The sequence below is a fragment of the Harpia harpyja genome, chromosome 16 (genome assembly GCF_026419915.1).
Source record: "Harpia harpyja isolate bHarHar1 chromosome 16, bHarHar1 primary haplotype, whole genome shotgun sequence".
Classification (NCBI taxonomy): Eukaryota; Metazoa; Chordata; class Aves; order Accipitriformes; family Accipitridae; genus Harpia; species Harpia harpyja.
The window spans coordinates 17,019,308-17,033,028 of NC_068955.1; the positions used below are offsets into that span (position 1 = coordinate 17,019,308).

The window sequence follows — 13,721 nt, forward strand, 5'->3', positions numbered from 1 at the left end:
GCAAGCAGCTGTTTCATTTTGGAAGAAAAGTCAGGGGACGTCACTTGCAGGGCTAGGTCCTGAAATTTTTACAAGATTTAGAGTTTTTACTCAGGTGGAAGTCCTGTTGATTTCACCAAGAATTTGCTTGAGCAGTGAATGACTAAGTCCCAAAAGCAGACCATGGAGCTTAGCTCAGGAAGAGTTTTGGGTGACTAAATACCAAGTAACAATTGAGGAAAACATGAAGGTTTTGTTCCCATGCAGTTCCCCAAATTGATAGGAAGCTACTTCAACAAAATGTTTTTATCATTAATTGCCTCTTTTTAAGCCCGACAGTACGCTCAGTGCTGCCTTCTAAAGCTCCATAATTTAACATAGTCCATAGTTTTGCTCATCTTAATTTCTTCCCAGAGTGAGGCATGTCTTACTTAACCCTGACTCCTGTTACCAGCATGTCCGGTACTGGCCTCTCAAATCTAGTGTGCAGCAGCTGGGATGACCAGCTCTGCTCCCAGGCTCCCATGAGCTCTTTTTCTGCTGAGCCTGGTTAACACATCCTATCTCACTGTACACCTGCTGACTTCAGTTGGTGGAAGGTTCCTGTTTGTTCCTGCCTGGCATTTTCCACTTACTTGCAGGAGATGAGTAGTGGAGAATAAGAAGCCCCTCCATCTTTGTGTGTTCTTTGCATCAGCAGTGTAGAGAGCAGGTAACCCCTGAACACCTGTTTGCTGTCCTTGCCCACGGAGCTTTAAAGTGTGATGAGCAAAAAGAATGATGCTCCCCCAGCTCCATAGAGTCAGGTCAGTACACCAACCTGTCATAACGTGTCATAATTTGTTGCTGGTGAGAGTCACTAGCAAATTATTTCTTTCCACCCTCAGAGAGGAAGAAGGAGTGTGAGTCAGAAAGGATGGTGTCTGAGGTCCATCGCTTTTGGAGCAGAGTATCTTACGTACCACCTTTTGCTTAGTTCTGTGCCTACACTTGCAGTTTGGCTCTAATAATATTAGGAGCTAACATAACGCTGTCGCGCATATTACTCAATGAATTAGTCACTATGAGCTTTTTCATATTAAGGATTTCAGAAAAGAAAGCCAGTGACAGTAAAAGGAAACATCAATCATGTTTTGGTGGTAAATTGCAAGAAGTACTGTACCATATGTCTCAGTTGACTTCATCACTTTGCCTCCCTCACAGGCAGGACATAATGGGCTTGGGTGTTTTATTCCACTTCTGAATCTAATAATACTACCCGCTGTGTTCTGTTTTTTGGGTTTTTGTTTGTTTTTGGCTTTTTTTAACAGGAAATTCCAATGAACTTCGTTGATCCAAAGGAATACGATATTCCAGGCTTAGTGCGTAAGAATCGCTACAAAACAATTCTCCCAAGTAAGTTTCTGCTTTTTAAGTCACTGAGGCAGGGTGGTTTATTCCACATGCTGAAGGGCTTTGCACTTTCCTTTACAGAATGCATGAAGTGTGCTGTCACTACAATGTATTGTCCAAAGCCCATATTTATGAAGCAGCAATATGGCATAAATCAAATTTCAGAAGAGGTACAGAGCATGAAGAAGCTAAGATTCACTGAACATCAGCAGCACTTAGGTTTTTAAGTCATTAGAATTGTATCATTTGGTGCTGCTTAAAAATTCCACCCAAAAACTTGGTGTGTTTATTCAGATGTTACTTACTGGTTTCTTTCATTAAACTCCTTTTGAAGGACTAAATTCTAGCAATGTTATTTTGCTGACCAATGTTTTTCTCAGAATCATGCCTCAAATGCAAACTGAGAATATTGGGAGCTGGCCTGATGGCATTAAGGTGATCCAGAAAATGAAAATCTTTTTCTTTTCTATTACACTATTTTTATTTGTAGCCAGGAGTAGGAGTTTTGAGAAACATTCTGGTACAAATTTTTATACGTGTCATCATTTTCCCCTCTGTCATATTTAAGGTTACTTTTAAAAGTGATACAATTAGGTGTCATGCTTCTTTTTTTCCGTTAAGCCATTGTTGGAACATGCCACCACTAGCCACGGTAGCTCTATTTGCAAAGCCCAAAATGTTCAGTATCGGGTTAGCAAAGATAAGTGCAGAGAAGTCAAAAATGTCCTCAGCTATACCTATCATTTTAGTCAATGAACTGGGACTGGAAATGGTTCCAGAAGAGATTTTTTTTTTTTAATCTAGACTTAGAACTCCAGCAGCTGTAGCCAGTGATTCAATGTGCACAACCCTTCTGATAACTTTGTGCTCCACCTTAGACCAGAAGTTTACACTTCTGCCACATTTCACTATTGCTGTGCTAATGACTATGGTGGATCGTTCAAGTATTAATTCACTGTTTTTGCTGGAAAAAGAAGATTGCAAAAGTGGCTAGTGATTTCGGATGCCCAAACTGCTAGATTTCAAAGTGATCTATATATTCTGAATTTGGTATCTAATGTGTACTTTGAGAACTGGATCCATTTTAAATATCTCATATCGGATGTTTAAACTGAAACATCAGAATTGCTGCCATTTTGAACACCTTGTTCCAGAGTTGTAAACAGATGCCAACTGGGCCACTACCATATATTTTTAAGAATGATCATTCAGTGGGTTAATTATTTGCTGCAAACTTCATCTTGGCCACATGGATATCTGCTAGCAGCCCTTGTTGTCACTTTGACCTCTCTAGATAAGATAACTAGTTTCTAACCCTGCCATGCCTCCAGGGGTTAACAAGCTTATTCCAAGCTCATTATGATCTGGATATTTTTTCTGAATGAATTCCAAAACTAGTAACCTCTATGCAACTTTGTCCCTGGCTGTGACCAAAGGATGGCTTGATATTGCTGAGGAAAGCAGAGGGTTGACTGTTTACTTTTATCCAACTACCTCCATTTCAAAGAGTTTGGTGCTAGCAATAGAGAGGCTAGCAAGGAGAGCTAAACAGCCCCTTTATGCTTCCAAGCCAAGGATCCCAGTAAACTATGCATGCACAAAGTAGGAGAGGGAACTGGAGGCAAGATGAGGGAGAGTCCAGTGCTTTTCAGGCTTTGACCATCCACTGACTTTTGTTTCTGAGCGGACCAAATGTAGCCTATGCTGCCTTGAGTATCTACCTAGCATTACTTCAAGTTCTAGCTGCAGAAAGTAGTAATGGCAGGAACCGCTGAACAAGCCGCAGTACAGCAGACTCAGACAACTGATTATCATAGGGAACAGCAAATGCTTGATTACCAAACTAGAGTCAACCCCAAAATCTGAAGTTAAAAAGTAGCTAAAATTCCCTTACTAGCTGTATCACCAGAAGCAATCTAGGCAGTTATCATTAAAAGGTAAGCAGTCACTTAACATAATGATCAGTTACTTGCAACCCCAGAATTGATTGTGGTAAGTGAGACATGATAATAGTCTCTAATTCATCTCATTTATATTTCTTTTGTAGTAAATTCTTTTTGCGGATTCCCCAATTTTGCTGTTGGTAGTTAAATGGCTTAGAAAGTGGCTTTTTGATGGCAGAAGGGTGGTTTTGGGAAAACACCAAGCAAAGGAGGTTGATTTGGGTATTTCATAACTATGAATTTGTTTGTCTGCAGACAGTCGTCTTCCGGGGTTGACTCCTATGGCATTTCCTGGAAAATTATAACTTTTCTCTAAGATGTTTAGAGGCACTTTTTGAATATATAGAAAAGAATGTTCTTGTTACAGAATTCCAGAGGTGGCAAGAACTTATTGGAGCATGTTGTGTATCAATCTCATTTAATCCTTTTCTCAAGAGTAATGTCTAGACAGACTTTTTAGATTTCTACATAGCTGTATTGCTTTTACACCATTTTAAGTTACGCAAAACATTTCAGTTAAGTTTAGCAAGTTCCTCTAAAATGTCGAGCATAGTATCAACACAAAATGGCCATCAAAAGAGACTGTGGAAAAAGTAGCTGACATATCATTTGGTTTCTTAGAGATACAGACTACTACTGTGTTTTTGGAGATGTAGTGTCTTCTTGATCCTGGCCTGTGCACTGGTTTTGTCCTGGGAGAAATGTGTTCATTAACAGTAGGATTTGGTTTTGCTTAAATGCCTCTCTATTGAAAATTTGAAATTCATACTGCAAACTCTTATATTAAAGTCTTACTATGATTTTTTTTCTTTAAAGAGGAATTATTCCTGTTTATATATTTCTAAGAGATGCGATTCAGCTTCAGCTACGCTTCTGCAAAACAGTGCATGTTCTTGTATCAACAATGCATTAATAGGCTTCTCTTATATGAAATAAGGTTGAAACTGTTCACTAACATACTATGTTAAGAAATGTAAATACTACATCAACAGAAAAAATCACTAGCCAAGTATTATAATATAAAGTAAAAGCATATTCTGAATAATGTTTTAATATTTGTGGATACGGCAATAAAAAAGTCCACAGTGAAAAGTAACTCATATTTTACTGCAGTTGAAGAATACTAAAAGAAGCCTGTGCTTAAATGTCTGTGGCACCTGTTGATAGAATTCTTCAGATCCATTTTATTTCTCCCTGAAGACACACCATGAGATGGACAACATAGTATTATTACTATTATTAGTAGGGAAAAATTGTGTAATTGCTACTCAGACTTCAGCAGACTCCATGGATGAGTGCATAAAACAGCAAAGGGACTTCATGCAAAGTGTCTAACTACCCAGTCCAGTGACATTTGAATAAACATCTGGCAACCAATGTCACCTTTTTAATGGTGTAATATGTTGCAGGCTATCAGAATTACTGATTAAAAAGCAGATTTTATCTCTTGTCTCTCCATCTCCCCAGCACTAGAGAAGTGAGCAAAGTTGAGCAGGAGGGAACTATTAGAGAGAAACTCGCTGGTTTCAGTACTTCTGTGCTATAAAAGAATATCTTTATTAATATCTTTGCTTTGTGGCTTGTGATTATATTATCACATAATAAATAACATGACTCCATTCTGAGGACAGCGTTTAATGCTGAGTCTGTATTTGTAGTACTGTAGAAATTACAGTGTGCTTAACTGTGCTTTACCCAATATCATGCTATTTTTGCATATTTTTTATTTTGTTCTGGTTTCTAAGCAGCCTGGATTTTTTTATGAAGAAGTTATCTGTGGTTTGTTTCTAATATTCTCCCGGTGATATACACTGTTGCTGTTTGTTGAGGCCTCTGTCAGGAGGATGTTTCTTGTCAATGGTAACAAACTGTGTAGTACTGGTGAAAGTGGATGAACGTGGACCTGTGGCAGCTCGCATTAAAATCACTGGAACAGCTCCCATTGACTTCAGTGGGAATTGGACTGAACTTCTCAGGGAATGATGTTTTCATTTGTTGTCTTATTAAAACAAGAATAATGCTTCATAAACAGCCCCAGTGAGGGAGACTCAAGTACTGAAGAGATTTATGCAAAGTACAAGAGACTGTTAATATTCTTAATTTCTCTTTAACCATTATATTTGTTAAAAGCACATCTTGGAGTTTAGTTCACTGCAAGATGAAACAGGAAAAGAGTTATTGTCATCTGGCTTGCCTGTGTGCAAGAAATGTGTGTTTATGGTTTGGGAGAAAAGCTGTTTGCTGTCATTTCACAAACAATATTCTAATGTCTTACAAGCCATAATGAGTCTATTGACCTAACAAATTGAGAACTAGTTTCCCGGAGCAGAAAACTGCTTTTCCAGAGTCACTCTGGGACACTGACTCTGCAACAAAAACAATTAAGCAGGCTTCAGAGAGTGGGTAAAACTATCAGAAGCAGCCAAATTACCCCAACCATCCTTTCCCTTCTTTTATGGTAACACTTTAACATGGGAGCTCTCCAAGGCCACTCAGATCTGTTGTGATGGCCATGAATGCATGTAAATGTCTCGCTGTACAAGATAACCTTGTGTCTGTCTTTCTCTCCTCTGAGCAACTGATAAGCTATTACTTATCTCTTCACACCTTTCAGATCCTCACAGCAGAGTGTGCCTTACCTCAACTGATCAGGACGACCCCCTCAGCTCTTACATCAATGCTAACTACATCAGGGTAAGAGCTCAATAATCCAATGAGTCTGCCTAGCCTCTATCAGCCACTGTTAATGTAAACAGAATTGCAACATCCACTGGCTTTTAAAGGCATCCTAGCTGAACTGATTGCTCTTCTCTCCTGCTTACATTATCTGAAAACCAAATCTGGAAGTGCAGCTGTACAGGTTCAGACCAGACAAAAACAGACTTCTGCGCTTCTTGATACAAATTGCTTGTCAGCTGGCCTGACCAAGGCACCGAATAATAAGCCTGAATAAGGCTCTTGACCTAGCCAGAGTCACCTCAAGGCTGTTGGACACTCATTGATGGAATTATGTGAGTCCATATTGTGCCTTTGTTCCATGTACACATGTGCAGGAGAGAGGGGGGGGGAAGAACTGATGCCATTGAGTCACCATTTCAGCCAGTGGTAGCTCTCTTGTTTTAATGACTGAACCTTCAAGGTTGTGGTGGACATCCCTGTTAAAATTGATCTCTTGTTGTTTTGTTGGCAGGGCTATGGAGGAGAGGAAAAGGTATATATTGCTACTCAGGGACCGATAGTTAATACTGTCAGTGATTTCTGGAGAATGGTATGGCAGGAGCGTTCTCCCATCATTGTCATGATTACCAATATAGAAGAGATGAATGAGGTAATGGTGTTACATATAGTCTGTATTTTTATCTGTACTCTAGCAGATATTTTCAGCATAGATGCTAAGCCAGCGAACAGAAGTTAGTTTAGTGGCCTGAGCAGTCAGAGCCAGCATAAATTCTTCAGGCTGAGAGAAGATATGGGCTTCTCTTTCAGTTCAGTTTACTGTAAGTCTGGTTTTGCTGTCTGACTTAGCCTACTGCTGGTTTTGCCATTTTTCTTCTCCCAGCTGACCTGAAGCTTCTCCAAACCCAGCTCTATTTGCAGACACTCTTTCAAGTTCTCTCTAAAGGAATCAAAAACAATAGTACCCCATAACTACTAAGGTTGAATATCTTTAATCAACAGTGTTGGTGCTGCTTTATCTTGCATTTATTGTGATTCAGTGTCTATATCAACATTTCATTGACACTGTCCCTGACTTGTAAAAGATGCTAGTTACAATAATCAACAGCTAGAGGTGACCTGGATATGGAGGACCTTTTCCTGAATGCGTCTAGGGAATGCTTTTGAAATACTGAAATTAAGATGCTGAACTTTTTCTATTCACCACCTACTTCTAGAAATTAAACTGTCATGGTGTTTCTGCTAATCGACCTAACATGATTTTTGTTTGCAGTTTAAAATACTGCTGCCCTTCAGCTGTTAATTACTTACCTGCTGAAATATTTGCCCCGTGGCAGCGTTGCTAGAACCACGTGCCTGGGCTTCAGTTCACAGACAGGTAGCTGAGCTTATGTCTGCCTTTATTAGCAGTGTAAGATGTGACAAAGTGGTCTGGGCATGTGTTGGGCTCTGCATCCCCCCTCACCACTGGCAGCAAGGTGTAGTGGAGAGATCCAAATGGTGTTTCTTAAACTGCAGCAGCAGTATTTGTCAAAGCCTGTCTCTGAGTACTCATTAGTAATTTAGGTGAGAGAGATTCCTTTGGAGAAGAGGCTTTAGACACTTAGAGGCCCAAAAATATGGGCATGCCTCTGTCATACACACAGAGTTATAGTGGCTTAACTGCTAGCTGGAAGCTTAGTGCCCATAATTATGCATGTGCACAAACCTTTAGTTTCCCCAGTTGTGAAGTAAATAAATTTAACCTTGAACTTTAGTGAAAAAAGACATGAACAAGACAGACACAGAATTATCATGCTTGCAAGTTAAAAATGGTCAGTTATTACAGCTGGCTGATTGGATGCATATTGTCAAGGTATTGCTGATGCAAAATACAGTATGTTGCTGATCTAAATGTTTTGTTTGCACTAACATTTTAAACTGACATCTGCCTCTATCTGAGAGGCAGCACTGAAGTAATAACTTGCTCGTTGATCAGAGTTGCCAGTTTATGGCAAATAAGGTGTTAAAATGTCATGACATAATGTACTTATCTGGTGATAAGTTCTTCCACTATAGTTTTCATAGCAAGATTGTATGACAGGAATGTAAAATACCCTTTACACCTGTATTTCCTCTTATCCACACTGACCAAGTATTTTGCCCATCATATCAGTCTTGGGAAGCAGTGCACTGCAGTGCTGATGCACTATGTAACTGGAGCTTGCTACAGCTTACATGTCATAACAGAGCTGCTGAGTCTTTTCTGATACCTTTTGTGTCAAAAATTAAACGGTGTCGGGAATCTCAGCCATAAGTATAGGGTAAGTCCTTTCATGTAAATGTCTTCTATATTCATTCCCTTTCTTCTGTAACACATATATTAATGTATGAATAACAGGACTCAGAAGTACATAGATTCAAAACCTTTGTTCGGCAATGATGCTAGTAACAGAGGCTTTGTGTTCCTTCTCAGTGCAATGACTTTGCTAATGTATTAAAAGCTCTGTATCTCAGCCCTCTGTTACATCTAATCTGAACTGACAGACAGCCCACGGAAATGAGTGGGCAGTCTTACTCCACTCCTTTAAGCAGAGCAACGTCTGTGCTATTGATAGCTGCTTGCACTCTTGACAATTTTTACAATGGATTCTGCAGTTTAAGAGTAGAGGAAGAAAAAATGCAATCTGCTTAAATAATTTTACAGAGACGCAGTGGGCCACACTCCCAGTGGGTTATTAACTGATGCACTATGCAGATGGAACAACACTAATTCTCTCACACAAAAATTTTGACTCGGTAACTTTGCAAGATACTTTTCTGTTGTAAGCCTTTCTCCTGAAGTGGAATTATTTTTGATGGGGGAGAGCAAAATGATTTAACTTCCTTCAAGATTGTGTACAGCTATGTAAAAGAGGAGCTTACAAGCAGCATCTTTAACTGGGTTTGTCCAACAGCAGATTCTTACTCTCCTGTGATAACAAGATTGCTTCTCCCATTATCACAAGGTAGCCTTTTTCTCAGACCCTGCCTTGTTCATGTCATTCCTTGTCCATCATCTAGTTCATGCACCATGTTGAAGTGCCTGTCTCTTCCTCTGCATATTGATTAGTTTAAAGAGAAACTGCATACAAAAAAACACAGTCTTTTTCAGTCCTCCTTCCAGGATAGGGGTGCTTACAAATTCTCACTTACTCATCTCTAGTGTATCAGTACCACAATGTAGATTTGCAAATGGACTATAGTTTCTGCTTCTCTTAATTGTCAGGTTGTGCTAGCTGCATCTCTGACTATTTTGGCAAAATCAAATATAGTAGTCTAATAGCTCTCACAGCTATTGCTTCCTTTTAGTTCCTTAGCTTTGAAAGATTCTCAGTGTCCATTTAAAGTGGATTTTGGCACATAATCTAATTCCCAAAACATCCCCAGTCGTGTTCTTTTGTACAAAAAACCTATGCAAATTATCATCTTATATTCAGAGAGCATTGACCCTTTATAAAAAATAGAAAAGATGTATTTTGTGTTTCCATATCAGTGTATACACACCACAGAAATATTGTAACTAGTGTATATTATACTAATCATTATTATTTTGAGAAAAGGATTAATCTAAAAGCACAAGCACATTGCCACTGGCCTTTCTAATGAACTTCCAAAGTGCACATCAGTTGCATGAAGATAAATAAGGATGTGTGTATTTAAAAGCATTGGTTAGTCATTACTTGATTTATGCATTTCTAATCATGCAATCAGGCTATTATGAATGCAGCAAAAATCACCTGAAATGTTGTCCCTGTTTAGAAAGTGAAAACTTGTACTTATTATAGAAACAAAGTTTATTCATATTCATCTGTGCATGTGCTATATCCAATTTCAGAGGAGTGAAAATGAACCTCCCTTGATATCTGCTTAACTAGATTTATTTTATATTGCACACAGAAATGCACAGAATATTGGCCAGAGGAACAGGTCACCTACGAAGGAATAGAAATCACAGTTAACCAAGTCATACAAGCAGACGATTACCGTTTAAGGCTCATCACCCTAAAGGTAAATCATTCCAATGTACTTACAGTAGTTTAGCTGTCTAAACCGTTAAATGGAGATGTTCATGGAGACTTGTGGAGAAATCTTCTGCACAGTGTACTGCTGTACAAAGAACACTTTTCATTACTGAAGTCATTATAGCTTTGCCCCGTTCACCAACATACAAAGACTACACTAAAATAAGCAGTCGGAGATTTAGACTGCATGTGTACAATCTGAAAGCTACCAGGCCAATTGTAGTAGTGCAGGGTTCACTCAAGCAGAAGAAACCAGTGACTCATTCTGTGCCTGTGTCGTCTGTGTTCACTGGTCATTTATAGTGACGTGTTAGTTCATGGATAGCTTCTTACCAGCCTTTGCAAGTCATACTACAGACAGCACTTGTGGAATAACCCACTAAACTCTGTGATGATGTTCTGTAGAATTCAAAGGCTTGTTTATTCTTTGGGCCATGGGCTTAGGCAAAGGGTTACTGATTACTTACAGGGAACTTTTACCTACATGGTGTCTTACATACTTTGTAGTGTGGGGAGACCTCTAGGAAATACTTAGATTGTGCTTCTTGTCTTTTTATGGTCATTATTAGGATGCTGTCAGACTGCTGGCTACCCACCAGCTGTTTATGCCTAAGATGACTTGTGCTACTAACAAGAAGTGGGGGAGCTGAGAACTGAGCAAAAGGCATTTTAATTTTGCTTACCTGTTTTCAGTTTCTCTCAGCAGTGGAACTACTGGTCTGCTTGGCATTTGCCAGTGGTGTGGTAGCACCACTTCTGTTCATCATGGCTGAACCCCTTTTAATAGGTACCATTCTAATTGATAATTTGAGCAATTTGGCTGACTTGGCTTTGAAGATGCTTTAAGGACTCATTCCACTCCAAAACACTAAAACTGTTGATGACCTTTAAAACCATTTTCACCACAGCATTCTCCATGTTTACATTTCTAAACATTAGTATCTTTCCAACTAACTGTATATGGTATATGTAGTTTTTCATACCAGTAACCATTCTATCATCTTGTGGATAGAGAGCTTAAACACAGGTTTAATTTTTTAAGTACTTACCAGAGTCCTACTTTACAACTGTTTTCATTGCTAGGTTCTAGAATCTCAAGCTACACGTTTTAATAAGAACAGTCTATTTACATAAACTTCATACATCTTTCATCTACCAGATCTGCCCCTGACCTCAGTATAACACCACAATTTCTTTCCAATCTGAAAAAACTCTCCTTTTATCCAACCAGTTTCAAGTCTCTTCAGCCATATGCTAATAGGCAGAAAGCCAGCATATGAAATCCCATGTCTGGATTGAGAGTGTGGAAAGTCTGTCACTCATGTGTTTGGCAAAGGCAGCAAGGAGAAAATCACACTCCCTGACAAGTGGGAAGTAAAGAATATTTACAAGTATGTTGCAGACTTGCAGAGGTCTTAAATACAACTTATTCCAAACAGTACAGTGCAGCAGCAAGAATAATACACAGATTAGTTCTGCTGGAATGCTGGTATCTAACAGAACCAGTCACTTCTTAGTCATGGTGACAAAAAAATTTTTCTCAATAAAAAACTACACTGGCTGTCAGAAGAGTTTTTCATACTTGTTTTAAATCATTAAGTAGAGCATTTTAATATTAGTGAATATTGCATTTTTTTCAGCTTGACATTAACTTTAGAGATTTATGTTGAAATGTTCTTTTTTTTCCCTCTCCTGCCCCCCAACAAAAAAAAAACAAAAACAAAACCAAAAAACCCGCAAACCACTTTCCCTCTACATTTATGGAAGGAAATTTGAGTCTCTCCCTGGGGAAGGATCATTCAAATTCTTCTCAGGAAGGTAAAGAGCCAGTTCCATTTTCAGGTGCAAATTGCAAGGGAGTGGCTTTTAATATTGATATTGCAGTAGCATATCCAAAAACCAATCTCACTTTAACAGGTGTTGCACAAAACAAAGAAACAGTCCTGAAAAGCTTATATACAACAATTCAAGCATAATAAGCCATATTCCATCTCACAAGTACCTTTCATGCTAATACTTAGCCCTGCAGAATGTTTTCTTCCAACAGCAACCTCTCAGTGTTTTCCCAAATTCTCTTGTCCTTGCTCAGTTATTCCTTAGGTCAAGCTCTCCATGTTAGACAAAGAGCTTCAGAATTAAGAGCCAGATATGAATATATCTTGTCAGTATATATAACCATGGATCCCACAGGGGGAAAAAAAAAAAAAGACAACAACAAGTAAACTGAAAGCCAGGTCATTTGTCAGGACTGGTGTATCCAGTACATTCAGACTACCAGAAAGAAAAAAAGAATAGCTAGCATAGCAGAGTACAGCAAAGTCATAAGTAAAGAAGTATAGATACCACACACTTTTTTCCCAATCATAGCCAAGAAAGACAAGTGCTTTCCTACCGCAAATGATCGAAAAGCCTTTACTGGGAATACACATCTCTAAGGATGTAGTTCCTTCCCTACTCAAATGACTTGATCATTTTGATTATTTTCTTTAAGCTCATCCCAGTTTGTTTTTCAGTTAAACAATGTTATTTTTTTCAGTACTAGTGGGGCAGTGTCTCTTTCCCCCATCCCCAAATGTCAGGAGGTGAACTGCTGAGTTCTAGAGCTGAAATAAAGATTCCATTTGTTAAGTTACCATTGCCTAGAGCTGTACATTTGTCATTTAATAGCAATAGTGGAGTAGCGGCTCCAGACCATATGTATGTTAAATGACTTGGTAGTGAAAACTAGAGAAGCTGTGAATTGACTCCAACAGGAGTGGTCAGAAATATATGATACCACCACCAGCAATATATGATTACTGCATGTGTTACAGAATGGACTGTCATACTTCTCTCAGAATAGGGGACATGATTTGGCAAGCTTTAGGAATTTAGAAAATGCTCAGGTAATAGGGCAAGGCTTGTTTTCCTTTCTCAAAGGAACCTACCAGTGTCTAGCCACTGATTCGTGATCTCAGCCTCAGCTACAGCGTACATGATGGTAGACTTCAAACCATCAGTTAAATCCTGCTTCCTCCTAGGTGTTCCCAAGTCTCCTCAGTCTCAAGGAAGCACCAATAGAGAATACTTTGTCAAAGTCAAAGCAGAAGTGTACAGAACCACAGAAGTCAGGGTTCTCTACGCAGAAGCGTAAAACTGTTAACGGCGTAGGCAAAACTAAAGACATCCAGAGTTCATCATTAGAACTTTGGCTGTTTTCTGTTTCTGTCAAATGAGTGACTTTATGTAGTGATTCATGTTTTTCTTCAGATGACTTTTATCTTTTACTTTTCTCTTAAGTATTATCGACAACATTTTTAATTTTTCACAACCCACTTAAGAATCCAGTGTTCATAACTTCTGTGGCTCACGCATAGTTACACAAAAGCAACTGTGTATGTTCATGTTTCAGACCAGTGCTGATGGGATTTACTGTAGTGAGCTCAAGTACTATTCATGACAACTAGTTATGCTCTCTTAACCAGAATATCTTCTCACTAGGGTAAATAACCTAAGGCCAGGCTCCATGCTACGATAGTAAGACTCTCTGTTCCTAAACTGAGCTAGACATACCCTTAAGGTTCCTATGGCTGTACTTCAATGAGCACTTTAAACCCTGTATAAGCTGGAACAGCAACTCAATCAAGCCCAGCCTCCCTTTGTCCAGCTATCTTGTTCCTACCCTTGTGCCATCTCCCACATGCCCACA

At 39.0% G+C, this 13,721-nt stretch overlaps 1 protein-coding gene across 7 annotated transcripts in view; it reads left to right on the forward strand.

Annotated features, from left to right (window-relative positions):
• The window catches only part of PTPN5 (protein tyrosine phosphatase non-receptor type 5), an 86,872-nt gene that overhangs the window by 62,212 nt on the left and 10,939 nt on the right, over positions 1-13,721 (forward strand). For all 7 annotated transcript variants that reach the window (XM_052811518.1, XM_052811515.1, XM_052811519.1 and 4 more), the window contains 4 exons: positions 1,290-1,374; positions 5,929-6,008; positions 6,505-6,642; positions 9,909-10,019. In XM_052811518.1, coding sequence (XP_052667478.1) covers positions 1,290-1,374; positions 5,929-6,008; positions 6,505-6,642; positions 9,909-10,019 — 414 coding nt within the window. The remainder of the gene's footprint in view (positions 1-1,289; positions 1,375-5,928; positions 6,009-6,504; positions 6,643-9,908; positions 10,020-13,721) is intronic.